At 68.4% G+C, this 25,318-nt stretch overlaps 4 protein-coding genes across 8 annotated transcripts; 1 reads left to right on the top strand and 3 right to left on the bottom strand.

The window, feature by feature from the left end:
* The first annotated feature begins 238 nt into the window (after positions 1-238).
* On the top strand, positions 239-3,987 carry EDF1 (endothelial differentiation related factor 1). Its single transcript, XM_086684553.1, has 5 exons — positions 239-415; positions 1,972-2,023; positions 2,380-2,540; positions 2,839-2,932; positions 3,576-3,987. The coding sequence occupies exons 1-5, from the start codon at positions 338-340 to the stop codon at positions 3,635-3,637; spliced, it is 447 nt and encodes a 148-aa protein (XP_086540679.1). The 5' UTR covers positions 239-337; the 3' UTR covers positions 3,638-3,987.
* Positions 3,988-5,427: 1,440 nt separating this feature from the next.
* MAMDC4 (MAM domain containing 4) lies at positions 5,428-13,355 on the bottom strand. Its single transcript, XM_086683962.1, has 29 exons — positions 13,316-13,355; positions 12,697-12,807; positions 12,443-12,616; positions 12,238-12,363; positions 11,913-12,043; positions 11,745-11,829; positions 11,480-11,605; positions 11,246-11,380; positions 11,076-11,164; positions 10,818-10,991; positions 10,410-10,494; positions 10,157-10,336; positions 9,941-10,069; positions 9,651-9,782; positions 9,427-9,548; positions 9,224-9,335; positions 8,931-9,047; positions 8,695-8,829; positions 8,449-8,585; positions 8,161-8,380; positions 7,954-8,091; positions 7,744-7,862; positions 7,570-7,660; positions 7,221-7,367; positions 6,920-7,054; positions 6,681-6,808; positions 6,475-6,583; positions 5,816-5,991; positions 5,428-5,682 (listed from the first exon to the last, which is right to left on the bottom strand). Exons 1-29 carry the CDS (start codon positions 13,353-13,355, stop codon positions 5,641-5,643), a joined length of 3,645 nt encoding a protein of 1,214 aa, XP_086540088.1. The 3' UTR covers positions 5,428-5,640.
* Positions 13,356-14,618: 1,263 nt separating this feature from the next.
* On the bottom strand, positions 14,619-16,016 carry PHPT1 (phosphohistidine phosphatase 1). The gene is made up of 3 exons (XM_086684555.1): positions 15,802-16,016; positions 15,346-15,470; positions 14,619-14,851 (listed from the first exon to the last, which is right to left on the bottom strand). Exons 1-3 carry the CDS (start codon positions 15,959-15,961, stop codon positions 14,759-14,761), a joined length of 378 nt encoding a protein of 125 aa, XP_086540681.1. The 5' UTR covers positions 15,962-16,016; the 3' UTR covers positions 14,619-14,758.
* Positions 16,017-16,922: 906 nt separating this feature from the next.
* AJM1 (apical junction component 1 homolog) lies at positions 16,923-25,096 on the bottom strand. Of its 5 annotated transcripts, none has more exons than XM_086684545.1 (3): positions 24,005-25,096; positions 22,170-22,253; positions 16,923-22,094 (listed from the first exon to the last, which is right to left on the bottom strand). In XM_086684545.1, exon 3 carries the CDS (start codon positions 22,033-22,035, stop codon positions 19,096-19,098), a length of 2,940 nt encoding a protein of 979 aa, XP_086540671.1. In that variant the 5' UTR covers positions 22,036-22,094; positions 22,170-22,253; positions 24,005-25,096; the 3' UTR covers positions 16,923-19,095. The 5 variants fall into 5 exon arrangements, with proteins under 5 accessions (XP_086540671.1, XP_086540672.1, XP_086540670.1 ...); XM_086684546.1 differs by lacking the exon at positions 24,005-25,096 and adding an exon at positions 23,485-23,886; XM_086684544.1 differs by having other exon boundaries at positions 16,923-22,253.
* Positions 25,097-25,318: the final 222 nt, after the last annotated feature.

Raw genomic sequence — 25,318 nt, 5'->3', positions numbered from 1 at the left:
CCGCTGTCCCCACCGCGCGTCCCCTCGCCCTGCCGCCAGCGTCCCCGGGCCTAGCCCAGGGCGCCGTCAGAGTACCCTCCGCGCCCGGGCCGCGCACGGCCCCGACGCCTCCCTCCCCACGTCGCGCGCAGCCCGCCGATCCCTCGGACGAGCCGGGCGCGGATTGGCCTTGAGAAGAGGGAAGTGCCCGCCCCCCGAGCCGCCAGCCAATGGGGAGGCGGGGGCGGGCCGGCGGCGGGCGCCGGAAGCGGCCGAGCGACGAGGGGACGTCGCGTCGCCGGGTCTCGAGCAGCTGCCGCGGAGCCGCCGGACGGACCGCCGGACCTGCCTGCCCGCCATGGCCGAGAGCGACTGGGACACGGTGACGGTGCTGCGCAAGAAGGGCCCCACGGCCGCCCAGGCCAAGTCCAAGCAGGTGCGGCGCCGTGTGGGCCTCGGGACTCGGGGGCGGCCGCGCGGGCGGGGCGGCCGCGGGGCGGGGAGCCCGGGGATGGGGGACCCGGTGGGGACGGGGACTAGGGGCAGGGTGGGGACCGGGGCTGGGTGGGCCAGGGGGCGGCGGATCAGCAAGGGGCTTGCGTGAGGGGATGGCGCCGGGGCTAGGAGACAGGAGACCGGCGTGAGGAAAATGGCCGGGCTCGGACAGTTACGACAGAGGCGGGGTGCGGGCAAGGGCCAGGGCCCGGCCGCAGGGTATGGGACGACAGGTCGGCGTGGTGGGAGGACCGAGGGGTGAGGGAGATGGTGGGGGCGTGGACCGGCTGCGCTGGGGTGGGTGCGGAAGGGCCCAGCAGTCTTTGGAGCCAGGGACACAGGTCCGGGGGTGAGGCTGTAAATAGGGACAGGGACAGGGTGGACTTGCGGCCTCTGACAGCCGGGATGGGGGGGATGGGAGACCAGGTGAGGTTGAAGAGGTGGACCTGGGGGCGGGGACTGGGGACCGCGGTGCAGATAGGGGGCGGAGGCGGTCCGGACGCCCCCAGGGTCTCTCCCGCAGATGCCTGGGCAGCCTGACGCTGCCTGTGGAGCATCGCGGAGGCGCGTTTCAGGCCATCGGGGGTCCCTGTGACTGGGCTGAGGTGGCCTAGAGACCCAGTGCTTCTGGGTCTTTCAAGTGTAGATGACACGCCCTGGGAGGTACTTGGTAACCGGTCTCTAGCTTGGTTAATCTATGCGGAATTCACCTGTGAAGCTTTAGTGACCACCTCTGCCGGGCCTGGGGCCTGCGCCCTGGTGCCCGGTCTGGGCCAGGACTGGGTGCAGCCCTGGCACCTGGCAGTCGCTGACCTGCCCTGACCTTATCATTTGCATGGTCAAAACCAAATTTGCTGTTCCTTTTTTTTTTCCCCAGAGGAAATTTCATAGCCATAAGCTAGGAATCACCCGAACACGTCTAGAAAGCATCTCTGAACGTATCACACTCAGAAGGGCCCCGGTCACTTCTCCGAAGCGTCAGAACTGTCAAGAAATGCGTCGCGTTAACTTTTGGCAAACGTAGACAGAAGGCTATTGCTCTCCTTGGTGATGTCTGGGGGCTGGGCTCTCCTCTCAGGAGTCAGGTCCACGGAGGAAGGTTGCACCAGGCCAGCGCCTGACCTTCCTTCCTGGTTTTGCAGGAGAGCCTAGTGGAGGAGTAGGTCCGCCGTGAGCACGGATTTCTCAGAGGAACCCGTCAGCCTGTGCTTGTCCGCAGTGAGGAAGCGAGGGGTGGGGTTGGCGGGCGCGGGGGTACCTCGTACCTGATAGCAGAGGGAGGGTTTTGCGAGGTGAGCTTGGGTTTCGCGCCAGCCGAGCTTGTCAGTCTGGAAGCGCAGCAGTGCCTGGGGCCGTGAGCTCCGAGCCGGGCTTCCCCGGGCTCCAGAGGCACCTGCCGTGGGCACGCGTGCTGTCCGGCTAACAGCGGCCTCAGCTGGTGTTTGCCAGACCCTGCCAAAGCCGATTTTGACCAGAACCCTTTTCTGAACGTTCTAGGCTATCCTAGCAGCTCAGAGACGGGGAGAAGATGTGGAGACTTCCAAGAAGTGTGAGTACTTGTGCTTCCTCACAAAACAAGGGTGCGCTGTCGGGGCATCTCTGTGACAGGCGCCCGCCTCGCCTGTGCTGTCCCCAGGGGTGTCGGGGCGGCTGCCGGCAGCTGGGGCCGCTGCGGGGCTGGGGGACGCCTGGGGTCTCAGCTGAGCAGCTGTGCTCACTTCCTGTAGTGAGGACAGAATTCTGGACTCCGTGCTCTTAAGCCTGTGACTTCCCCGTGTTTGGATACCTGGCTTCCCGTGTCTCCCTGGCACAGGTCGCTTGTCATGCCTGGTTCCCGTCTTGAAACGGCTTTGTTTTGGGTTTGTTGCAAACCCTGTCCTCTGTTTTTGTCGCATGCTGGTCCAGGGGCCGCCGGCCAGAACAAACAGCATTCGATCACCAAGAACACGGCCAAGCTGGACCGGGAGACTGAGGAGCTGCACCACGACCGGGTGACCCTGGAGGTGGGCAAGGTGATCCAGCAAGGCCGGCAGAGCAAGGGGCTGACTCAGAAGGACTTGGCCACGGTGAGCGCGGCAGGGTCGTCCTCCCAGGCTTGGCGGGGGGAGGGGGTGGGGGGAGGGGGTCGGGACTCAAGGCCTTGTTTGCCCTTGGCCCTGGGATTCTCTCTGGAAGCCGGGTCAGGGCGGATGTAAGTTCCTTTCCAGCATGAGGTGGCTTCCAGCGCGTGTAGCCCCAGCTGCTCAGTAAGGCCCTCGGCCGCGTGCTGCCTGGAAGGTGGTGCTTGTGGCGACTCCCTTGGCTGTGTGCTAGCTTCGTGGCCTCTTCTTACCGAACCGCTATGCGTGTGATACGTTTCTTTAGAAAATCAACGAAAAGCCACAAGTCATCGCGGACTATGAGAGCGGACGGGCCATTCCTAATAATCAGGTTCTGGGCAAGATCGAGAGAGCTATCGGTGAGTGTCTTTAGGTCCCTTATTGGGTCTCCGCTGCTGCCCTCTGACCAGGTGCCCTCACTGAGCACAGGATGGCCCCTGAGGCCGTGGAATTCTCCAGACCCCTAAGAAGCTCATGAGGGCACCGTCTTGGGCGCCTTCCCCTGCTTTCACCTTTCACATCCTGTCTACCCCTGCCTCTGCTGCTGGCCAGCGCCCTCTGGGCCTGTGGACAGAGGGCTCAGTGGCCCTCCTGTTCAGGCACTTGTGTCCCCCCCCTCCCCTGCTGCCATGGGCATTGACTTCCTCTCTGGTGTCAGCATGGCCCTCAGCACGGGGAGCTCCCAGAGCGCTGGAGTCCCAGTTCTGGTTCTGGGAGGGGCGTCGGCCCTGTCCGCTGGGGGGCTGGCAGGTACACGTGGGGAGCTAAGCCCAGCCAGGACTGCTGGTGACCCTCCGCCTCCCTGCTCTCTCCCGCCTCCTTCCCTCCTTCCTTCCTTCCTTCCTTCCTTCCTTCCTTCCTTCCTTCCTTCCTTCCCATGGAGAAGGTCGTGCGGGCAATGCTGCCGTGTCAGGGCGGATGGGTGGGATGCTGTGGCGCCGCCCCGCCTCTTGGGTCCCAGACGGGGCGCCGTGGCGGTGAGCGGGCCAATGGCTCTTTCAGGCCTGAAGCTCCGGGGGAAGGATATCGGGAAGCCGATTGAGAAGGGGCCCAGGGCGAAATGAACACAAAGCCTCGAAATCAGTGCGTTCCGGCTGATCTCGCCTGGCTGGTTCCCCTTGACCACCGGTGCCAGCGTGGTCTCTTCACGTGGCCGAGCGGAACGCGGGGCGTCAGCCCTGCCCGGGAACCCCCTCTACCCTGCTGTCAAACAAAACCTTGCAAAGTATTGCTTCTCCTGATTTTTTTTCCTTCCCATCCCTGGTGTCTGCCCAGCCTCGGGGCGGCTCCCCGGGGAGCTCTGAGCGGGACCACCTCACGCTGGCGGGGCTGTGGGGTGGGGTGGCCTGACCCAGAAGAGAAGATGTCTTCTCCAGTCGGCTTTTAGAGAAGCTAATAAACGTGTTGCCCTTCCTGCTGGTGTCCGGTCTGATCTGCCGGGTCCCCGCGTGTGACTCTCTCTGGCCCACGATGTAGGGAAGAAAGGGTTCTCCTGACGTGCCCTGGGGAGTACTTGAGGGACCCTGAAGGTCACCCTGTGCGGTGCCGCTTCCTCGTCACCGTCTGCTGGGACAGGCCACAGGCTTTAGTCAGCCCCTTGATCCCGGACCCGTGCCCTCCCCTGGCGTGGAGTCTCCAGTGGGCTGGACGGCAACGTGGTCTCACCCCAGGCAGGAGGGGGCAGTTGGCTGTGCAGGTGTGGCTGTCTCCCCTTCCCCAGGACGCCCGTGCCCAGTGGGACCTTCCAGGCCCAGGCAGGGCCGTGTCAAAACTTCCTGTGGGGGTGCCTGGCTGGCTCGGTCAGTGGAGCGTGTGATTTTTTTTTTAAAGTTTATTTATTAATTTTGAGAGAGAATGAAGCGGGGAGGGAGGATCCCAAGGAGGCTCCACGCTGTCAGCACAGAGCCTGACCCAGAGCTCGAACTCATGAGGCCATGGCAGATCGTGACCCGAGCAGAAACCAAGAGTTGGATGCTTAACCGACTGAGCCACCCAGGTGCCCCAGAGCGTGAGGCTCTTGGTCTCAGGGGTCGTGGGTTCAGGCCCCACGTTGGGTTTGGTTGGAGCTTACTTAATGAATAAGTAATTTTTAAAAAAAATTTCCCTGGTGGAAGAGCAGAGCCGGGGACCCTCCCTGGGTTAGGAAGATTCGACTCCGTTGTACTAGGCAAGGAGGGAATGCAGGCACACCAGGGGCCTTGACACCTCCGAGAGAGGGGGGTTGCCTTCATCCTTGGACCCCGTGAGGTCGGGAGGGCGGGAGCCTTGGGTTTGCCTTCCAGTGACCTCAGCGGCATCCCCAGGGCACCGAGTGACCTCTGAGACACATCATTCCGGGGACCACTCGGATTTGCCCACGGGGTGGTGAGCTCGGGGACACTTAATGGCACGGACCCTTTACCATGGGACAGTGGACGTGGGACCTTTATGTGGAGTCACGGACAAAGCAGGGCGTTTCCTCACCAGACCGGCTTTATGTCCCTGACAGCCGCTTCAGCGTTTGCTAGTCAGTCCGTGTCCGGGGTTTCTCTCTGTCCTGAATTAGAATCACCCAGCGAGGCAGGGGCTGGACAGGGCCTGGGTCAGATTCCCACAGGCTGGGCTGGACGGCCTGAGTGCTGGGGTGCCTGCCCGGCCAGGGGCTTCTCGGGGTCCCGCTGTATCTGCCTCTGGTGCCTCTAGCCCTCGGCCCCGTCCCGTGTGGCTTGCCTGTTACCTGTCAGCTGAGTCACTGAGACCTGTGGGAGGTGCCCCCAAGCACGTCCTCTCAGGCAGGTTGGGTCAGTTCTGGGGATCCCCAAGAGCCCACCTTCCCGCTGACAGAGCAGGGTGCACAGACCTCAGCCAATAAGCGGGGGCTGCCCTCGGGGACCAGGGCGTTTATTGTTGGGGTGAGGACCGTACCCAGGCACGCGGGTGGCAGTCTCGGTGCCGGGTGACTGCGTGGGGGCTCAGTGTGTCCTGGGGGAGGGGCAGGGGTTGTTCCTTGGGCTCTGTCTGCCAGGGATTGGGGGAAGGGGGCGGGGGGCGACCCTCTTGTGAGGAGCCAGAGTCTTCTCTGCGTCATCTACTGGCTGTCGGTGAGCGAGGCCGGCAGGGTGACACCGTCCTAGGAGGAAGGAGAGGGGCCTCTGACTGCCGGGTGGCCGCTGCGCGTGTGGACGGCCCTGGCCAGGGAGAGCGGACCAGGGGGCTTCTCCCCGGTCGGCCCTGCCCACCTGTCCCTACCCAGGGGCTCCTACCGCATTGAAGACGATGTTGTCAAAGCCGGGGGCCACAGCCGCTGTCTCGCCCCGCGATGGGCAGCCCCCCTTCTGCAGCCAGCGTCGTCCTGCCAGTCCTAGCAGGACGAGGAGGACAAGGACGACGAGGGCACCGCCGACCGCGGCTGGCACCGATGTGGCCACTACCGTGTCCCCTGTGGTCCGAGGACCGCGTGAGCCCGTGGACTCAAGCCCTGCCTGTCGGCCCTGTCCCCTGAGGCGGCACTTGGGACGTCCCATCCTTGAAACCCCGGCAGGTCGTGCCAGCACGAGGCTCCAGACCTGGCGGGGGTCACAGCCTCAAGCTAGAGCCGCCCCTCCATCACAAAGAGACAGTGGGCCGCGTGGGCTCCACAGGCAGGCTGGCCACGGCCGCCGGCCCGCTGGGCACCTCCTCCAGGGTCTGGGAGTGGGTGTGGAGTGCAGAGGCCGGCTGAGAGCCGACTCAGCTCCTGAGGGACCAAGGGCAGGGGTGGCCCAGCCCAGAAAGGGAGGGGACAGTGGGCAGGGGGAGGGGCGGGGCAGGTCCCGCCTTGGTGGCTCTCCTGGCTCCTTGGGCAGCCGTGCAAGCCACAGGCTGCCAAGCCTGACGGAGTCCCGGATCTGGGGCGGGGCTGGCTGACCTGGGGAGCACTTACCCCGGCCGGGTGCAGGCAGCTGGCAGTGCCGTCCGTCCAGATACTCGACGTCGTCCAGGGCGATGGGCCCCACGGCTGGCTGGCCGCTTAGAGTGGCTTCAAACACGATCTGACCAGAGGGAGAGGGGGCTGGCTGCGCAGGCTGGAGGAGGAGGGCGGGGCCTGGGGCCTCCGCAACCGCCAGGCTCCGGGCAGCCCGGCCTCACCTGGAACTCCTCTGCGCTGGCCACCTCCACCTGGCCCAGCAGCCACTGGTGCCGCAGGCGCCCGCCCATGCTCCACACGGCCAGCTGGCCCCGGGCGCTGTTCAGGAGCACCCGCAGCTGGCCCTTGTCTGCAAGAAGGGGGCCGGGGCGGCTCAGGTCCCCAGCCCGGTGGGGCAGGGCTGCCCCCATCCGCCCTCGCTGCTTCCAGCACCCGTCGCTACCGGCCCGGCCCCACTCACAGAAGTGCTCCGGGAAGCCCATGTGGTACCAGAAGCGGAGGCAGGAGGCCTCGGTGGCGGGCAGAGGCTGGCTGTGCAGCCAGGCTGCCTGGCCCCCCGGGCCCAGCATGTGGGTTTCAAAGAGCACGAAGTGTCCTGGAGGTGAGAGGGACAGGGTGCCTGGCTCACTGGCCATGGCCCTTGATTCTGATGGGAGCCCCCATGGGCTGGGCCGGTTGGCCTGGGGCGGGGGGGGGGGTGCGTGCCCCCCCGGGGTGTGTGTGTGTGTGGCCCCGGGGCCCCTTGCCCACCTCGGACCCACCTGTCTCTGTGCCCAGAGTGTGATCCACCAGGGGCTGGGGGTAGCGGGAAGGTGCGGCCCCACTGCTCCAGTCCCAGCTGTATCCTCCCAGGCCAGGCCAGGCCAGATGACTCCAGCCACACAGGCCAGCCTCAAAGTCACAGGAAGCTGCGGGAGACCTGGGCAGTGAGCAGGGGTGCCCCCACGCCCCCGGGGAGCCCGGCCAGTGAGCGCTGCTGCCTCCCCTCTGTGTCCTGCTGGGGCCAGGGGGCCAGGGGGCCAGGCCAGGCATCTGCCGGTCCGCACTGGAGCTGGTACCAGCCGCGGGTCAGTCACAAGGGGGCCCGGGGCCCGGCCGCGGGGCTCCCACCTGGCCGAGGGCAGGGCCCGTCCTGGAGGAGCAGGTCGTCCAGCGCGATATAGGAGTGCTCCACACCGGTGGCTACCGCCTGGAACACCACCTGGGCAGGGACAGGGCAGGGCAGCCTCGTGCGTGGTCCGGGCGGGCCCCGGAAGCGAAAGGTCACCTGCCCCCAGCACTCACCCTCCAGGCCCTCTCGGCCTGCACGTCCACACTCCCCAGGCGCCAGGCGGACCCTCCGTGGGCACTGATGCTGAGCACCTGCTGCCTCTCGGCCTCCCCCACGTGGACCTGCAGGGCGCCTGCCACGCCGAGTGACCAGTCCAGGTCAGCAGCAGTGGGGGGGGGGGGGGGTGTTGGCCGCTCGGGGGCCCCGGGCTGCAGACCCCTCACCTGGGTTTCTGAGGCTCAGGTGGTACCAGAAGGTCAGGCAGGCAGGCCGGGCCAGAGGCTGGTGCTCCTCTGAGGTCAGGGAGGCCACGTGGCCGGGGGGCAGGGCCTGGGGGCTCGTGTCCACCACCATGTAGTGCCCTGGGAGGCGCCAGCGTCAGCCCCCATGTGGCCCCCTCTGCCCACCCCTCCGTCACCCCCGATGCGAACCTTGAGCCGTCCCCGTGGTGTGGTCAGCGCGGGGGCCCCGGGCGGCATGGCCCGTGGCATTGGGCTGGCGCGTCCAGAGGCCTTGGCCCCCGCTGGAGAAGCCACAGGCTGAGTCCTCAAAGGAGCACCGCCTGGGGGCCCAGCAGGGCCCGGGCCGCAGGGCCACGTCGTCCAGGCCCATCGTGCCGTGGTAGCCGTCCCGGGAGCCCTCGAACAGCAGCTGGGGACAGAGGGGGTGAGCGGCTGTGGGCTGGCCCTGCCCCCCACCGCCCTGGCGTGGGGCCTCACTTGGTACTTGGTGCCAGAGCCCGGCTGGTGGTGGAGGGTGGCCCAGGCCTCATGCCAGTGGTTGCCGTGGGTGCCGGTCCGTGACCACAGGAGCGTGTCTGCCTCTCCTTCCCGCCTCAGCACCAGGCGCAGTGTCCCTAGACAGGGGCGCGGGGGTAGGAGGGGACCAGAGCCCGACTCTTGAAGGCTTCCGCCCCTGCAGAGCCCCGGACCCGGGAGGCCCTGCCCAGCACCAGGGTCGCTCACCGATCTGGGGCCCGTGGAGGTGATACCAGAAGGAGAGGCACTCCTGAGGAGCTGTGGGCACCTGGGGCTGGGTGAGCAGGTGGGCACCAGGGCCCCGGGCTGGGGGGTCCGTGGGGTCCAGGAGCAAGAAGTAGCCTGCGGCAGGGACACCGGGCTGAGCTGCAGAGACCCCGGTTCCAGGAGGGGCTTGGCCCAGACCGAGAGCCGCCCCCCGGGCTTGGGTGCCCCTGCCCTACCTCGGCCTGTGGTGTGGTCGTACCCGGGGCCGTGGCTCTGGATCCGGCGCCAGTGGGCATCTGTGAGGTGGCCGGTGTACCAGCCGCACATGTCCCGCTCGAAGTTACAGGAGACCTCTGAGGGCGGGGCCGCGGTGGGGTCAGCACACCCCGAGCACCCTCACACCCGCCCTGTGTCCCTAGAGGGTGTGAGAATTGCTCTCTGGGGTGGGGGCTCCCAGGGTCCCTCGAGGTGGTGACAGGGGGCGGGGGGGAGAGGCCCCCGGGTAGGGGCTGGGAGCGGGCAGAAGGACCTGAGTCCTTCTCAGTGGCTGTCACGGGGCTGCAGTCCTTCAAGGTCACATCGTCCACTCCAGCGCCCTGCCGGCCAGGGCCGTCCAAGTCCACCAGGCCGACAAACTCCAGCTTCGTGAGGAGCACAAGGGAGGGGGCTGTCGAGTCAGCGCTGGCTCTGTGACCCACCCCCCCCCCCCGCCCCCCAGGCGGCCCTCCTTACGCGGAAAGGCCGGTGGCGTGCCCCAAGAAGGACTCTGTCCATCCTCCAGCCCTGGCTGCTGCCCGGGGCCTGCCACACCAGCTCACGGTTGCTGTCCTCCACCACGACCAGGGCCAGGAAGCCTGGCCGAGGGGGTCACTGTGGGTCTGCCCAGCCCTCCTCCCCCACCCTCCCGCAGGGTGCCTCGGGGCGGGGTGGGCCAGAGGGACGGGGGGGGGGGGTACCTTGGGGGTGACTCTGGAAATAGTAAGCCATGTGGAGCTCACAGCGGGGGCCCGAAGGACCCAGGGGAGGTGTGAGGACCCGGGCCTCTGCCGCGAGCTGTCCCCAGGCCCTCTTCAGGGCCAGGAAGTGCCCTGAGGAAGAGCAAGGCCTCTCAGAGCCAATTCCTGCCAGGGCCCCCCCCTGCCCCCCTCACCCTGCCGCCCCGGGCAGGCACACTCCTTGGTGAGAGGAGGCACAGCGAGGTCCCCTCTGGGGGTGCAGTTCGCAGATGGGGGGACTTGGGCCTCACCAGCAGCGGTCCTGCGGGCGCCTGCGCCAGGGCCCCGGCTCTCCTGGGCCAGGAGACGCCCCCACTGCAGCCGCCCCACGCTGGCATCCTCCCAGCCCCCCGCTGTGAGGGGCTCGAAGTCCGTGGTGCCTGGAAGGGCAGTAGCAGGGAGGGTCGGGGAGGGTCTGGAGGAAGAGAGGGCCCCCCCGCCTCCCGCCAGCTCCGGCCGCCCCTCACCACAGTCCTGCTCATCCTCGCCCCCCTCGCACTGTTGCTGGAAGTCACAGAGCTGCTCTAGGGGGACGCACAGGTCCCCGCAGGAAAGATGTCCCGGCTCGCAGAAGTCCCGGGGCCGCAGGCTGGACGGCTGGCGCCAGGGGGCTGCGGCCCAGAGCCCAAGAGGTGATCCAGACACCTCTGTGGGGACAGAACAGGGGTCAGGGGTGTGGGTTGTGCTTCTCCTGGAGAGGGAGGGGCTCAGCGGGCCCACCTGGGACTGGCTGGCAGTGGTCCGACAGGATGAGGTCATCCAAACTCACGACACCGCCTGGGCCTGTGTGCCCAGTGAGCAGAATCTGAGGGCACAGGGGACTCAGGGTGTGCCCCCCCCCCCCGGCACCCTTCTGTCATCCCCAGGTCGGCTCCGCCAGCCCTCCCCCTGCCTGGCCTCGCCTCGTGTCACCGGATACCCTCCCCTGTCACCACCCCCACGCAGGCCTTGAAAGCGACCCCTCCTTCCCTGGGCCTGCTCCCAGAGCTTCCTGCTGACACAGCCTGGGGTCGGGGGGGGGGGGGGGGGGGCTCTGATCTCCCCTGCCCAGCTTTCCAGGGGGCGGGGGGCCCTCTGGGACCTCCTGCTCGCCCACCCCTCCCTGGCCGCCGCCCTCTCGGGCCTCACCCGGAAGGGGTGCTCGCTCTGGATGTCGACCCGGTCTCGGACCCAGGCGGCCCCCAGCTCCCCGTGGCGCCTGCGCAGCAGGACGGGGCCCTGAGGGGAGCCTGGGCTCTGAATTTGCAGGAACAGCTGGAGGCAGCCACCCTCAGACCCGTGCAGGTAGTGGTAGAAGATAAGCTGAGAAGAGGCCAGGGAAGGTCAGGGAGACCTCCGGGCCTGGGCAGCCAGGTCGGGCGGCCCCGTGTCCCCCACCCACCTCACCGAGCAGTTGTGGGGGCCTGAGGCTTGGAACTCGGGGCTGGAGAGGACAGCGGGGGCGCTGGGCTCGGCCACGGAGACCAGGAAGGAGCCTGGGGAGACACCAGACGTGGGCCGGGGTGGCCGGGCGGGGCCCCGGTGGGCGCTCCCCGGTGGTCCCCCGTGGGCCTCACCCTGCGCGCTATTGCGGCTGTGGTCCCGGCGCGGCCAGGCTGGCGGCCTGGGGCCGGCGCTGTGGTTCCGGGCCCAGCCCTCCGAGTGGTTCCACGGGCCCAGGCCCGTCTCGAAGTCGGTGGCCGTGTGGCGGCCTGTGGGGGAAGCAGGGTCAGGCTGCCGGCAGGGCCCGTACCCCCCCTGTCCCGCTCCGTCACGCTCCCTGGTGACCCCCAGCAGCCCCTCCAGCTCACGGCAGGTGGGCGTGTCCTCATCTGAGCCGTCCCCACAGTTGTCCTCTCCGTCGCACAGCTGGTGGGGCTCCACGCAGGCCATGTTCCCACAGTGGTGGTACCCCAGGGGGCAGCGTGCCTGGGGGGCTGACATGGGGGAGGGGCAGCCCGTCACCGTGACCCCAAGACCCCGGGGGCCGGGGCAGCTGGGGGAGAGGCTCAAGGCCATCTGGGTCCTGCTAACCCACTGCCCCCCAGGTGTGGGTCCGCGGCACGGGGGCCTTACTGGGCAGCCCACAGCCCCGGAAGACCACGTCGTCCAAGGCCACGGTGCCCCTGTGGGTGGCATTTCGGGTGGCAGAGAAGGTCACCTGAAAAGAGTGGGGTCCTCAGGACTTAAGTCAGGGCTCAGACCCTCCCTGCTCCCTCCACATCCAGACCACCCCCAGCTCACCCAGAAGTCGCCCCGGATGCGGCCAGTGGCCACCACCAGCTCCTGCCAGCCTGGGCCCCAGGGCCCAGAGCTCTGCCACAGGGTCAGCGTCTCGGCCTTGTGGGTCAGCTCCAGCCGCAGCTCAGCCACATCTGTAAGTGGGGGGGCGGGGGGTCCTGGGGCGGCTTGGGCCCCGCTGCTTCCCGCAGCCTGCTGGCTGTGCCCTGCCCTAGGACCCTTGTCCCTCCCTTGAGGTACCTTCCCGGTCTCAGCGGCGGCCCTCCGTCCTTTCCCAGTCCCTCCCCTCGGGGCGACCCACCCTGGTGGAGGAGTCCTGGGCACCCACCTCTGGTGGCCGTGTGGTGCCAGAGCCTCAGCTCACAGGTGGGGGCGGCGTCGCGCAGGACAGGGGAGCGCAGGGCTGCCGTGGACGCCTCTTTCCCGCGGTGCGTGCCAACAGCCGTGTACCAGCCTGGCCGGCAGAGAGGTCAGGAAATGGGGCTGGAAGTGAAGGGGGGAGGGGGCATCACGGACACCCGCCAGGGCCTCACCGAGGTCTGTGCCGAGAGTGTGGTCTGAGCGCGGCCCCAGAGGCTCCAGTGTGGCTCCTGCCCGGTCTCGCAGCCACCTGTAGCCTGAGGTGCTGATGTCCCGCCAGCCGCAGGAGTCTCGCTCGAAGTCACAGGCGAAGGGGGCGCCCGGGGCGGGCGAGACCCCGTGGTAACCTGGAAAGTGGGGGGCTCAGGGCTGTCTGCAGAGGGCTGGCCTGCCCGCCCCCTGCCCGCCCCACCGGGCCCCAGCTCACCGCACTGGGCCTCGTCGGAGCAGTCTGGGCAGTCACACACGAAGTTGCATGCGGCCTCGCTGGGGGCCCTGCAGTCGTTGGGGACCCAGGCCCGGCCTGGGGGCCCTGCTGCTAGGAGAGAGACAGGCGGGTGGCCTGGGGCGGGGTGACCCCCCCCAATCCCAGGCGGCCCAGATACTGTTCACCTGCTCTGAGGCCTAGGATGAGAGGTCAGGGAGGGAGGGGGCTGGGTCCTGCCAGCTGGGGGCTCCCGGTCAGGGCCAGGCAGGGCACACCTGGCCCGGGAGAGGCGGGCTGCACGTCAGGATGGGGGCGGGGGGTTGTGAGCATGGGACCAACGGTCCCCGACATGGGACGCCCCCCGAGGAAGGGAGCAGGAACCCAACAAGGAAATGCCCCCAGCCCCCTCAGGCTCCATTTGGTCCAAGAGTGGCAGACTAGGCTCTGCTTCCAGGGCCCTCTTGCCCTGGGACCCGGGTGACACTGGGGCCAGGTAAAGCAGAATTCGTGCCCCTTCCCCGATGGGGCAACCCCCAGGCCCCCAAAGGCTTGTCCTGGGCACCCCCCGAAGGCCACCCAGGGCCTTGCCCCTCTCCTGGGGAGGAGACCTGACACTCACCCAGGAGCAAGGCCAGCAGGAGGTGGCGGGGCAGACGCATGGTTGGGCCAGGGGAGTGAGGCGGAGGGACCGCGCACTCCAGGCGGCCTCGCGGGGATTTCGCCCGGTTATCTGCCTGTGGCCCCGCGGGCTGAGTCTGCTCTGCTTGAGGGGGGGACCTGGCCCCTTCTGTACCCGTTGCCCGTCAGCAGGCCCCGCCCTGTGTTGATGAGGACGAACGTCCGACTGTAAAAGCGTCCAGGAGAGGGGCCCCTGGCCCAGGTAGGCTCCCACCCGCCCGGATCCTTCTGACCAAAGGTCAGGCCTCAGTCATCACGCCCACCGCCCCAGCCCTGCCTGGCGGAGGGCCCACCAGAGGAAGCACCCACTCGGGCTTTGTCTCCCAGAGCTGGGGGCAGGAGCCCAGCACACACCCCCCACCTGTGCCCCCAGCCCCACGTTCCGTGCCTCCCTGACCCAAGTGACCAGGGACTTCGTCCTTCCCCACCACAGTCTGTGGCTGCCTGTTTGCTTATTCCTTTGTAAGGGACGATCATTTATTCATCAACAACTGTTCTGATTAGCGTGGCCGGGTGCTGCCGGGCACAGGGCATTTACCACCATGTGACCTCGGTCTTACCAGATCCTGTCTCCTCATCACTAAGATGTGGTCACAACAGCCTGGAGAGGCCACCGTGAGCTCACGGAAGGCCTGCGCCAAGATGGCACCCGTGCTCACGGGGAGCCACAGAGACAGCTGTGCTCGGCTGTCCCCTCATCCACACATCCACTTGCCACAGCTCGTCCCCCCTCAGCCCTGCACTGGGAGGAGAGGAGGGGGTCCTGGAGGGGGGCTCCCGGCTCCAAGCCTGAACCCTCAGAGCCTGTGGCTGCAGGGCGGGTGCCATGGGACCCGGTCTCACAAGGGGTCTGGGAAACTTCACGTGACTTCAAACGGCAGATCACGAGGGGACACTGATGTCAGCTGGCCCTGGGGGACCTGGTGCTAACTCCTTGCGCAAGGGCTCATCAAACAGTTTCCTCCCAGATGTCCTTGGACACAGGAGGGGTGGAGAGGAGCAATCAGGCCATAAATGGGGGCAGCAGCCCAGGGGCCCCCTTATCAGAGCACAAAGGGCTGAGTGTGCACGCCACCCCCCCCACCACCCCCCTCCGGGGCCCCCAGATGTGGAGCCAGGTGAGGGACAGCCAGTAGGGGCCCTGCGGCTACCAGGGCCGCCTCCAGCTCTCTGTCACCCACACCCTCCGGCCAGGGGTCCCCAGGGGTGACCGGAAAGCAGACAGATCAAGACACACACACATCTGAGGAAGAGCAGGGGTGATAACGTTTTTAATTCCTGCAGGTGAGGTAAACCTGGGCGCTCGGCCCGGCTGCTGTTGGTCTCCAAGGCCTGGCCCGGGGTGCATAGCGCCAGGGGGTATAGTGGGTCGCTCGGGCAGGCCTCAGTAACCGTCGTCGGCCCAGGTGACCTCGTAGTCCGGGTACACGGCTTTGATCTTCTCAGTGGAGACTGAGTGCTGGGCACGACCATAACCCTGAAGACAGAAGCCGACGCTCACAGCCGCGTCCTGGCTCTGGGCGTCCATCGGCAGCAGCACCCAGGAGGCGGCTATGGAGGGGGCCCGCTGGAGCTGGACGTGGCCAGCCCTCCCTGAACGCCCAGGGTAAGCTGGCCGCCAAGGTGAGCAGTCCTTGCGCGTGGGCCCTCCGGCCCAGGGCGCGGCCTATCCTAGGTGCCGAGAGAGGCTGTGTGAATGCCCCTGGGTCTCCACTGTGGCCTGGTGACGGGACGGGGGGATGGCCCAGCCAGGCCTCGTGGAGGACCGGGACGAGGCCCACTGTGGCTGAGGGGCAGGCAGCGGCCTCCCTCCCACTGCTCGTGGCAGATGGGGAAGCCACTGGCGGGAGGGGTCCGCGGCCCAGACAGCCGGAGAACCCCCAGTGCCGCAGGTGTCCTCAGCGCGGGGCAGTGAGGGCTTGTGAGAGCTGGTCCCTCCCCCCCACCCCCCTCCGCGGGCCGGGGGCTCACCATGGAGTAGCCATACACGTGGATCTTCTTGTCCTGGCTCTGGTGGGAGATGCGCCCGCCTCCCAGGCACTCACAGCTATAGCCCTTCTTCTGCATCTCGCTCGATACCTTGTCATAGATGTCGGCTGGGACAGGGAAGGCGGCTCAGCACGTGCCACGGCCCGCGGAGGCCCGCGGGATCTGGAGCTCCGGCTCTGGGCAGCTCCTTCCCCAGGAGAGGAGCCCCTCCGGGCTGGGACGCCATGAAAGGAGGAAGGCGTGCACCCGGGCAGGAGTCCTGGGACTAGGAGACACGGGTCGCGCCATGGCGGCCCCTCGCCCTCCAGGACCCTTGCCCTCAGACCGGGTACAGGACCGCCTCTCTCGACACCGCCTCATTCCCCGCCCAGGGCCCTCAGCCCCGCCCCCGGACGCCCTCAGCCCCGCCCCGAAAACGCCGGCCGGCCCCGCCCTCACCGTGGTACTCGGCCCACTTATAGCCCCGCACGATCTCCTTGCTCTTCCCGGCCGGGGCCTCGGAGGGCGGCGCCGTGTGAACTCGGATTAGCACGTACTTGAAGACGCCGTCGGGATCGATGTCCACATCGGCTATCTGGGCGAGGTCCGCCGCCGCCATGTTTCCCACAGCCCGCCCGCCCCGGCAGCCCGCCCGCCCCGGCAGCCCGCGGCCCTTCCCGCAGCGACCCTGGGTCGAGTCGACCGTGCGGGAGGCGGGCCCTGGGAGCCCGGGCCCAATCCCGCGGGGCCTTGCTGCCCGGGCCCGGAGCTTCAGCCAATCGTGTCGCCGACCCACAACACAGACTGGCCAATGGCAACCTAGCTCCTTGCCACTCTGAGGCCACGCCGGTCCCGCTTAAAGGGGAACAGGGACCCGGGAGTGGGCGGTGATTAAATCAAGCTAACTTAGCAGTTCTTTTTTAGTGGGGACTGGGAGGCGGAGTGGGTAGCGGGAACGGTGGCAGGCTCCTTTAGAGGGGCTGGGCGGCTCATGAGGCCCAAGCGACAAGCGCCCGTCCCGACCCCTCCCCCACCGCGTCCCAAGACCTCTCCCTCCGTCTTCCCAACGCGCGTTCCAAGGCCTCCCTCTCCCTCCCAAGGCGTCCGAAGGCCTCCCTCCCTGTCCCCCACAGCGTCCCAAGGCCTCCCTCTCCCTCCCAAGGCGTCCCAAGGCCTCCCTCCCTGTCCCCCGCCGCGTCCCAAGGCCTCCCTCTCCCTCCTCTCACCTCGTCCCAAGGCCTCCCCCTCCCTCCCAAGGTGTCCCAAGGCCTCCCTCCCTGTCCCCCACCGCGTCCCAAGGCCTCCCTCTCCCTCCCAAGGCGTCCGAAGGCCTCCCTCCCTGTCCCCCACAGCGTCCCAAGGCCTCCCCCTCCCTCCCAAGGCGTCCCAAGGCCTCCCTCCCTGTCCCCCACCGCGTCCCAAGGCCTCCCCCTCCCTCCCAAGGCGTCCCAAGGCCTCAAGGCCCTCTTCCCTTCCCTCTCGCGCCTGCCCAGCTCAGCGTGGTCAAGGGCCTTTCTCCCAGTCCCACCAGTCCCACCCACGGACTGCCCCTGCCCCGCCATCAAGGAGGAAGCAATGGCTACATTCGAGTTGTTTTACTTGGTTTGAAAGCATTCGCCCCCTGGAAATAATCCCAGTCCAGCCAGGATCATTCCTGGCCAGCCGGCCCTCAGGCGTGGGGCTGAAAGCTGAGGTCCTAGGGTAGGGGGCATGGCGGCTGGACTTGGGAGGCCACGAAGGCGGGTAGGGCAAGCGGGGCGCGTGGCCGATGCAAATGCGCTAGGCTGATAGGCCAAGGTTGGCGCGCAGACGTTGTGGGATGGGCTAGGGTGCATGGCACGGAAAGAGAGCCGGGAACAGAGGTGTGGGGGACGTTCACAATTCAATTGATGTTCTCTCCTGGCCCCGTTAGGGAGTGCTGGGAGCCCCAGGAGGAGCTTGCCAGGCCGGCCTAGTCCCCTCTCACTTTGTCCTTCTGGAGCTAGGGCTGTGGGCCAATGAGTGTGCGCTCCCGGGAACAGAGCCCAGTCCCCTGCCTCGGGTCTCTAGGCCTCAGCACAGGGCAAGGCCAGAGCGAGCACATGCGGGATGTTCGTGTAGTCAAGCCCCCACACCTCCAGTCGTCCCCTGCCCTGGTCAACTGGCTCGCTCCGGCACCCTTTCCCTGCAGTCCAATCTTTTTGTCCTCCCTACGTTAGTGGGTACGAGCCCCTTCTGGGCATGTGTGGTTCCTCCTGTTCATCCGCCCTCTGCATTTGCTTCCCTCCTCCCTGTGAGGTTAGGGCCTGCGCTGCCGGTTTCACCCCCGCCCGCTCTGTTCTGGCACCCACCTAGGGGCCTCCTGTCCGTGTGGGCCGGCAGCCGACTCACACCCAGCCAGGACTCCTCACCTCTCAGCTCTGGGCCGGATCCTGCCAGCGCCCCCACCCACATCCTCTCGCCCACCCCACCCAGGCCCCTCTCTCTGTCTGGGTGTGTTGTGCCTTGGTTGAAGACCTCCGACTATCCCCTTCCACTGCTGCTTGTTCCAAACCCTCCTGTAGGACCCATGTTAGGGCGGCTGGAGGTGAGAGGACCGGAGGGCGGGTAGCGTCGCCAATGTGTGGACTCTGTCGCCAGTGTGCGGGCTCAGGGTCCAGCCGTGCTCTTATCTTGCTGGGGCCCCCTCCAGCCTTGTCATCTCGGGACACGAACACACTGGGACTAATCAGGGTGTCCGCCAGAGAGGAAAGGCCTCTGAGCAGGATGCACCCTAAACCACAGAAGGCGGGTGGGGGGACCGTTGAAGCGACGGGACGAGGCTTTGGGCAACCGGGGCTCCTGGGTCAGGGCGAACCAGGGTTGGGGAGGTTGCAGGGAGGCTTTGCGGACGTCAGGAAATGGACTGACCGGATCTTCGCGGTGGGGTCTGCAGTAGTGACCCCTCCGCGTGAAGGCAGGGTCGGGCGGTCCTCAGGCCCACCCCGCCTCCCAGCGGGGAGCACCAAGCGGCTGAGGACCGACCTCCGGGGAGGCCCCAGGGCTGGCTGGGAGCTGGGAGCCGGAGGAGGGGGAATGAAAGGCGGGGTCTGTGGCGAACTCAATGAGGCGGGACCTGGGCAGAGCTTGTGGCGAACAGAAGAAAGACGAGAAGAGCACGGCCTGGCCTGAGGGGTTGGGCTGGGCTCCCGGTGGGCTGGGCGGGGTCTGGGTGGGCAGGCAAAGCTTGGGGGTGGGCCCTAGGTGGACTGCGCAGGCCCAGAGAGGGCTTTGTGGGGCTCCGGGTGGGCCTTGGGTGGACTGGTCGGTGTCTGAGTAGGCGGAGCAGAGCTCGGGGGTGGGCCCTAGGCGGACTGGGCGGAGCCCGGGGAGGCCCCAATATGGAATGGGCTGGGCGGAGCCCAGGGGTGGGCCCAGTGTGGACTGGGCGGAGCCCGGGGGGGGGGGTGTGTGTGGGCCCAATGTGGACGGGCGGGGCCTGAGCGGGCTGGGTGGAGCCGGGGGTGGGCCCAATGTGGACTGGGCGGGGCCTGAGCGGAGCCCGGGGGTGGGCCCAATGTGGACTGGGCGGGGCCTGAGCGGGCTGGGCGGAGCCCTTGGGGTGGGCCCAATGTGCTCTGGGCGGGGGCCTGAGCGGGCTGGGCGGAGCCCGGAGGTGGACCCAACGTGGACTGGGCGGGGCCTGAGCGGGCTGGGTGGAGCCCGGGGGTGGGCCCAATGTGGACTGGGCGGGGTTTGAGCGGGCTGGGCGGTGGCCGGGGGTGACCCCACCGCTCACATGATGTCGTCCAGCAGGTTGGCGCTGGCCACCCAGTCGAGTGCGCGCGGCTCGGAGGCAGCCATGATCATGCACATGAAGGGGCGGCCGGTGCGCCGGTCCGTGGGGTAGATGGTGGTGGGCGTGAAGCGCCGGTTGGCCTCGACGAACTCGCAGAGCTGTTCGTAGACGCGCGGGAACTCGTGGCGCAGGAAGACGCCGCGCAGCCGCAGCTCGCGCTGAATGTGGATGAAGGCCACCTCGCGCGCGCGCCGGCCTGCCTCGCCTTCTTGGTCCAGGCCTGCGGTGCCTGGCGGCGGAGTCAGGATCAGCGTCTCCATGTCGGCCTCGCGACCTCGAGCCGGGGGCGGTCGAGCCGGGCTGCCGGCCGCCAACGCCACCTTGGCGAACTTACGCACCGTGGGCCCAGGGCTGCGCGGTGCGGGGACGGGCCGGGCGGAGGTGCCGGGGGGCGTGGCGCCGGGGCCCACGGCCACCGACACACTGAGCAAGAAGCACTCGGCCGGCTCGTAGAGGCGCCCGGCGGCCGCCAGCTCGCGCGCGTAGCTGCCCAGGGGCGCCGCGTGCGTGGCCAGCTCGCGCAGCGACAGGTAGGTGGGCGACAGCAGCAGCCCCTCGAGGCCGAAGCGCAGGAAGTTGTCTGCAGAGCCAGGGCTCGGGAAGCCCAGGAAGAGCACGCCGCGACCGCGCGACAAGAAGCCGACACGCGCGATGCGCGAGAAGGCGCGGTGAACGGGGCCGCTGTCGCGACAGAACTGCAGCACGTGGCGGCACACGCTGCCCACGCGGCCGTACACGCAGCGTGCCTTGTGCGCGTCCCAGTCTTCGCGGCGACACAGGCGCGAGCAGTAGTAGGTGTAGCAGCTGTGGCAGGACTTGAAGTAGAGGCAGGCGTTGAACATGGTCTCGGTGCGCCGGCAGCGTGCGTTGGAGCACGTCATCAGGTCGTCCTCGTCGGCGCTGGGCTCCGGGGACGCGTCGGCAGCCTGCCCCTGGCCGGCCGGCTCCTCGGCGCTGCCGGCGGACGCGGGTGGCGAGCGCGGCGCCAGCGCGGGTGCCCCGGAGCCCGCGGGCCTGGAGTCCAGCAGGCGGCGCAGCTGGCGGCCCAGTCCATTGGCCGCGGGCTCCGGGGCTTGGCCCGCGGGGGGCCGAGAGTCGATGACCAGGTCGGTGATGAGCTCGTCCAGTTGCTCGAGGCTGCGCTGGCGGCCACCAGTGGGCCCATCTGGGGCGGCGGGCGGAGACGGCCGGGGTCGCCCTCCGGGCAGCTCCCAGGCCCTGGCTGGCGGTCGCTCCCCGGCTCGAAGGTCGTTGTCGGTGATGGTGATCTCAGGCGTCACATACCAGTTGCGGCCCGGGCCCTCGCCCGCGCGGCCCTTCTCCGACAGCGACGTCTCGGACAGAGACAGCGCCGCATAGCGTCTGGGCGAGGTGGAGAGGTTCACGACGACGGGCGGACGCCGGCCTTCGGGGGATGCGCCTCGCGGCTCCCGCGCCTCTCGCCCCAGCAGGTTTTCGTAGCTGCGGCCGCGGCCCAGGGGGTCCTCCCGGCGCGGCCCCGGCGCCAGGATGTTGTCCCAGGAGCGCGAGTAGTGGCGGCTGTCAGTGACCAACCGGGGCGGGCTGGTGCCGGTGCCGCCGTGCCAAGAGGCGAGCAATGGGCCAGGGTCCGGGGGAGGCACCACCTGCAGGGTGCGGTAAGGCCGCAGGCCCCAGTCACTCCAGGCGGGGCTGCCTCGTGGGTGTGGGTAAGTCCGAGCTAGAACATCGCGATCGCGGTACCGCCCGAAGTCCTCTGTGTAAAAGGGGCGGAGAGCGGGGTGGGCCCGCGGCTCCTCGGGAACATAGCGGGGGCCACAGGGCGGGCCGTAGGGCGGGCCGTAGGCTCGAGCGGCCTCCCCATAGTAGGAACGGGAGGGCGGCTCCTGGACCGGGAAGGTGCGCACTTCCCCTGCGTAGTAGCCGCCGCCGCGCCTTGGGCTGGGCACAGGGGGCTCCTCCGACGGGAAGGGCCTGGCATAGTAGCCGTCGAAGGGCAGCCCAGGGCTGGCCGTAAAGCCACCAGCGTGGCCCTCGGGCTCCTCGGTGTAGAAGAATTGGGTGGGACCCGGCGGCGTGGTGAAGGGCAGACTTCGGCGCTCCGTATAGTCCCGGGGCCCAGGCAGGGGACCGTCGCAGTACAGCGCTCGCGGATCCGCGCAGTACGTGTCACTGGGGGTGGGGGTGCGCGACAGCGCCACGTGGCGAGGTCCGGGCACCGTGAGGCCGTGGAGCTGCGGGGCAGGGCGTGCCCAGGGCATGGTCTCCGCGGGCCCGCAGGACCGCGAGCCCCGGGCGGTGTGTTGCAGCACGGCGTCGTCCGGCTTGATGTCCAGGCGGCAGCGGACGTGGGGTGCAGGCCCGGCGGGCGGCTCGGGGGGCGCGCAGCGGCCCGTGGCGGCGCAGAGGGGCGCGATGCGGCCGGGGCCGCCCCGCTGCGGCTGCAGCTTGATGGGGTGCAATTCATTGGCGAGCGCGCGCAGCGCCGGGTACGCGGGCTCCCGATGCGGCGATGCCTCGCCCCGCGCTGTCCGTTGGGCCTCCCGGCCTCGGCGCGGCAGCACCGGCGGCGAGGCGGTCGCGGGCGCCAGGCCCGGGGTCGCGCGGGGCGCGCTCTTGGAGCGGGCGCGGCGCCGGGGCTCGCCATCGCGGGGTCGGGCGCGCGGCACGGCCGGCTCCGGGGGCGGCGGCTCGGGGCGGGCCTCCATGGCCTCCCCGTCCAGCGCCTCCAGGAAGTCGAAGCTGCGACAGTGGCGCTTGTTGAAAGGCGCGGGCGCAGCTGGCGGGGGCACGGGGCGCTCACATGGCGGGCGCCGCGACGCGGGCCCGGGGGCCGCCACCTTGATGTCCTGGTACACGGTCGACACCAACAGGTCCGGCGGGTCCGTGCGGGTCATTTTAAAAGAGGTCCCCAGGCTGGCGGTCGCAGCTCACTCTGCCTTTCCGGGCTTTTGCCCTGGTGGGAGATGCGGGTCAGGGTGACCCCTCTGCAACCCAGAGCTGGCTACACCCCTATGCTGGCCTGACTTACCTGGGACCCAGTGGGCGGAGCAGTCCTGGCTGCCCGCGGTGGCCGAGGCCCCAGGCACTTGCTCCATGCCGGCGTCAGAAGCACCTGCGGGAGGAACCCAGCCGTCCAGCTACTCAGGGTCTGTCCCCTGCCCCGGGCCACCCTTTCCAGGCCACTTTCTGCTGGGATGTAGCCAATCAGGCAGAAAGGCAATGGCCGTCGCTGTGGTTCCCGAGCTCCTGCGGCCAGGCCCGTGCCCCGGGGGGCCTCCCCCTCCCCCCACTACCATCGGCAGGTTTGGGTAGAAGCTGTGTCCTGGGGCAGGAAGAACGGGGGTGTGTTCCCAGCTGGGATGACGGTAGGCTCCCGCGAAACCTTATTTACAAATTTCTTTATGGGTGTTTGCCTCACAACACTCATGGGTGACTTAAGCCCCGTCCTCACACCCAGTGCAGAGCAAGCCCTCTGGTGGTGTGGTCTGAGGGGGAGTCCCTGGACCGTGACAAAGTTGCTGAGTCTCCCTGGCCACCTGCCGACCGGGTGGGACATGGAGACCCTCCCCCAGTATGGCAGTGGTGGCTGCCCTGGGAACAGTCCCCGGAACCAAGCCCCAGCCCTGAGGCCCCAGCAGACATGGAGATGGCCCCATCAGGTCCAGGCACCGCCCCTAGGCTGACAGACTGGCCTGCCCCACCCTCGCCCTTCTGTGTGGCCCAGGCCAGCACACGCCACAAAGAACATCCCTTGGCCCTAGAGCCCCCTTCCCCTTGCAGAAACCTCTTTTGATCCCTGGTGTCTTAGGGTGGTTGGAACCCATTAAGCTTGTTGGGGCCGTCGTGACAAGGCCCGGGGAGCAGCCTCCCCAGCTTTGCGGCCTGTGCTCTGCAGCTCAGAAACCGGTGCCGGCCGCAGGACCATGTCGGGGCAGGAGCCACCAGCTCAGGGCCGCCCCTCTTCCCCAGAGCAGCATGGGGCCAGGAGGCCGCAAGCAGGGGAGGCAGGGTGGTGGGCGGGTAAAGCCCCCCCCCCCACCGCCCCCCTCACTGCTTCTCCTCAGGAGAGAGTCCTCTCCACAGCAGCTCAGGAAGGCTCCATGGCAACCTGAGGTTCTGCTGCCCCCGCAATGGGGGCTGGGCGGGGGTCCACCCCTCTGCACTGGGCTCATGCTGAGACTTGGGCCACCGGCCCCTCTGTGGTACCCGGGGCCTGGACAGGTTGTGTAGGGTCTCAGACGGTGCTGACAGGGCCCCCACCTCACACAGGCTGGGGAAGCGTGCTCCTGGCCGAGCTGGGGGAAGCCCGGGGCGGGGGACGGGGGGCGGGGGGGGGGCCTCACCTGCCAGGGTCTCTGGTCAGGCCGACCCTGTGTCCCAGGTGTGCCAGGGGCTTTCTGCCGGCAGGGCTGCCCTTCTGGGTCAGGGCCATGAAGTCCCAGCGGCCCGTCCCATCGCAGCCTTGCGCCCACCCCAATTCTGTCCCTGCTCATAGGACTGTCCCCTTCCCACTCCCTTCCATCTTAAGCTCAAAGCCAGGCTGGAATTGGGGGTCCGATGACAGGGCATGAAGCTCCGCCCCAGGGAGGTGACAGCTCCGCTTTGCCTCTGCAGCGGTAAGGATGGAGCTGGGCTGGGTGACATCCCTCCCCGTGGGCACGGGGGCGGTCGGCCCTTGCAGGGGCCCCAGGCCTAACGCGCCCCTCCCGCGGGTCTCCCCGCGGCCCAGCCCAGCCCTGCCCCCGCCCCGAGCGCCCGGAGTGAGGACCCGCCGGTGTAGCTCTGAAGTAGGACCCCATCCTTGCGGGTGCCCCCCCTCCCCCCATGACAGGGCCCGTGGGGCAGCGGCCCCCGATCCCTTACCTGGGCGCTGCTTCCCCGCCGCGCGCGCCCGGTGGGCTGCGCAGGCCTGCGCCCGCTCCGCCTTCTCCGCTCCGCGGCGTCCCCGGCACCGGCAGAAGCTTCGAGGCAGCGGCGCGGAGGCCGCCGGCTGCTCAGTGCTGCCCCTGGCGGCGGCCGGCGGGGCCGCATTTAAAGGGGCCGTGCGGTGGGCCTGGGACCCGTGTGGCCTGCTGGCAGTTGGTTGGGCTGTGCCGAGCGCCAGCTGACAAGCGCTCCCTCGTTCTCAGGGTGCGGGCCTGGGCTCCAACCGGGGTACCCACACCCAGGGAGCAGCCTGCCGGTCCCGCCAGCCCCCACCCCGGGGGCAGCTGGTGGCTTGGCCGTGGCCTCAGAGCAGGACCCTGGAGGAGCCCCAAGCTCCGGAATTCACACCTCCGCTGAGGCCTCGCAGGAGCAGATGGGCTGCTCCCAGCCCCGCTGGGCCCTGCTCCGCTCCGCCAGGCTGGAGGTGCCAAGCTCTGAAGGTTCCTGGGGCCAGATGGGCATGGCTGAGCGGGGCCTGCAGCCTTCCTGTCCCCAGGCTGCCGGGGCTCTACAGGGCAAGGGCACGCTCCTAGGCTCCCTGGGATCAGAGTCGAGGTGCGTGGAGGACTGTCACTGCCCTGGGCAGGTTTGCACGTGGGCCACTTACAAACCACATGGTGATCTCCATTCTCCAGTCCCACCAGCCCCTCCCAAACCAGATGCTGAGCTGGGGAACCGTCTAACTGCAGAGGGTTGAGTCATGGATGCCCTTGGCTCCAAAGGCCAAGACCTGCCCCGCGTAGGTCCATTAGATCCAGGGCCCTGGGCAAGTTCATTTCGTGTCGGCCCGATCCGCACATTTACTGGGCTCCACGAGGACAGGAGATCTCGTAGGCTGTGGGCTGAAGGAAGTCCCTACCACATCAGCTTGGTGCCTGGTCCCCAGCCCCTGCCCTCAGCCTCCAGGGTGAGAAACTGACTAGTCTAGGCACAGGAACTGGGGAAGGGGAGGCTTTCCAGACCGAAAGGGGGATGGCCTGGCTGCCACCCCCGCCTCCTGCCGTGTGCCTGGTTCTCATGGCAACCGTGGGGTGGGGGGTGGGCACTGGTCACAACTAGAGGGAGCAGCAGGGCTAGAGGCAGAACGGTGGCTGGGACAGGACAGCGCCTTCCAGAGGCCGGCAGAGCAGATGCACGCTTGCCCTTGGCAGGCCAGAGGCCCGCGGGTGTTCCTGGGTGCAGCCGCCCAGCCCTGGCCTGGGGGGGCTGGGACCGGCGTGAAGGACAATGGCTGTATTGGCCAGCCTGCAC

This window comes from Puma concolor, chromosome D4, assembly GCF_028749965.1.
Source record: "Puma concolor isolate L17-30 chromosome D4, mPumCon1.1.hap2, whole genome shotgun sequence".
NCBI classification, from domain to species: domain Eukaryota; kingdom Metazoa; phylum Chordata; class Mammalia; order Carnivora; family Felidae; genus Puma; species Puma concolor.
Note: the sequence above shows the minus strand (reverse complement) of the source record. Positions and strands in the feature narration are given on the sequence as shown.

Bases quoted from the DNA above. Each gene is read 5' to 3' on its own strand.
- EDF1 (XM_086684553.1), top strand. From the start codon at position 338: ATGGCCGAGAGCGACTGGGACACGGTGACGGTGCTGCGCAAGAAGGGC. The intron at 2,024-2,379 runs GTGAGTACTTGT...ATGCTGGTCCAG, and splicing joins TGTGGAGACTTCCAAGAAGT to GGGCCGCCGGCCAGAACAAA. The intron at 2,541-2,838 runs GTGAGCGCGGCA...ACGTTTCTTTAG, and splicing joins CTCAGAAGGACTTGGCCACG to AAAATCAACGAAAAGCCACA.
- MAMDC4 (XM_086683962.1), bottom strand. From the start codon at position 13,355: ATGCGTCTGCCCCGCCACCTCCTGCTGGCCTTGCTCCTGG. The intron at 12,044-12,237 runs GTGGGTGCCCAG...CCCCACTTACAG, and splicing joins GCACCACACGGCCACCAGAG to ATGTGGCTGAGCTGCGGCTG. The intron at 9,336-9,426 runs GTAAGGAGGGCC...CTCCTCACGAAG, and splicing joins CACGCCACCGGCCTTTCCGC to CTGGAGTTTGTCGGCCTGGT.
- PHPT1 (XM_086684555.1), bottom strand. From the start codon at position 15,961: ATGGCGGCGGCGGACCTCGCCCAGATAGCCGATGTGGACATCGATCCC. The intron at 15,471-15,801 runs GTGAGGGCGGGG...TCCCTGTCCCAG, and splicing joins TAAGTGGGCCGAGTACCACG to CCGACATCTATGACAAGGTA. The intron at 14,852-15,345 runs GTGAGCCCCCGG...TTCTGTCTTCAG, and splicing joins ACGTGTATGGCTACTCCATG to GGTTATGGTCGTGCCCAGCA.
- AJM1 (XM_086684544.1), bottom strand. From the start codon at position 22,035: ATGACCCGCACGGACCCGCCGGACCTGTTGGTGTCGACCGTGTACCAG.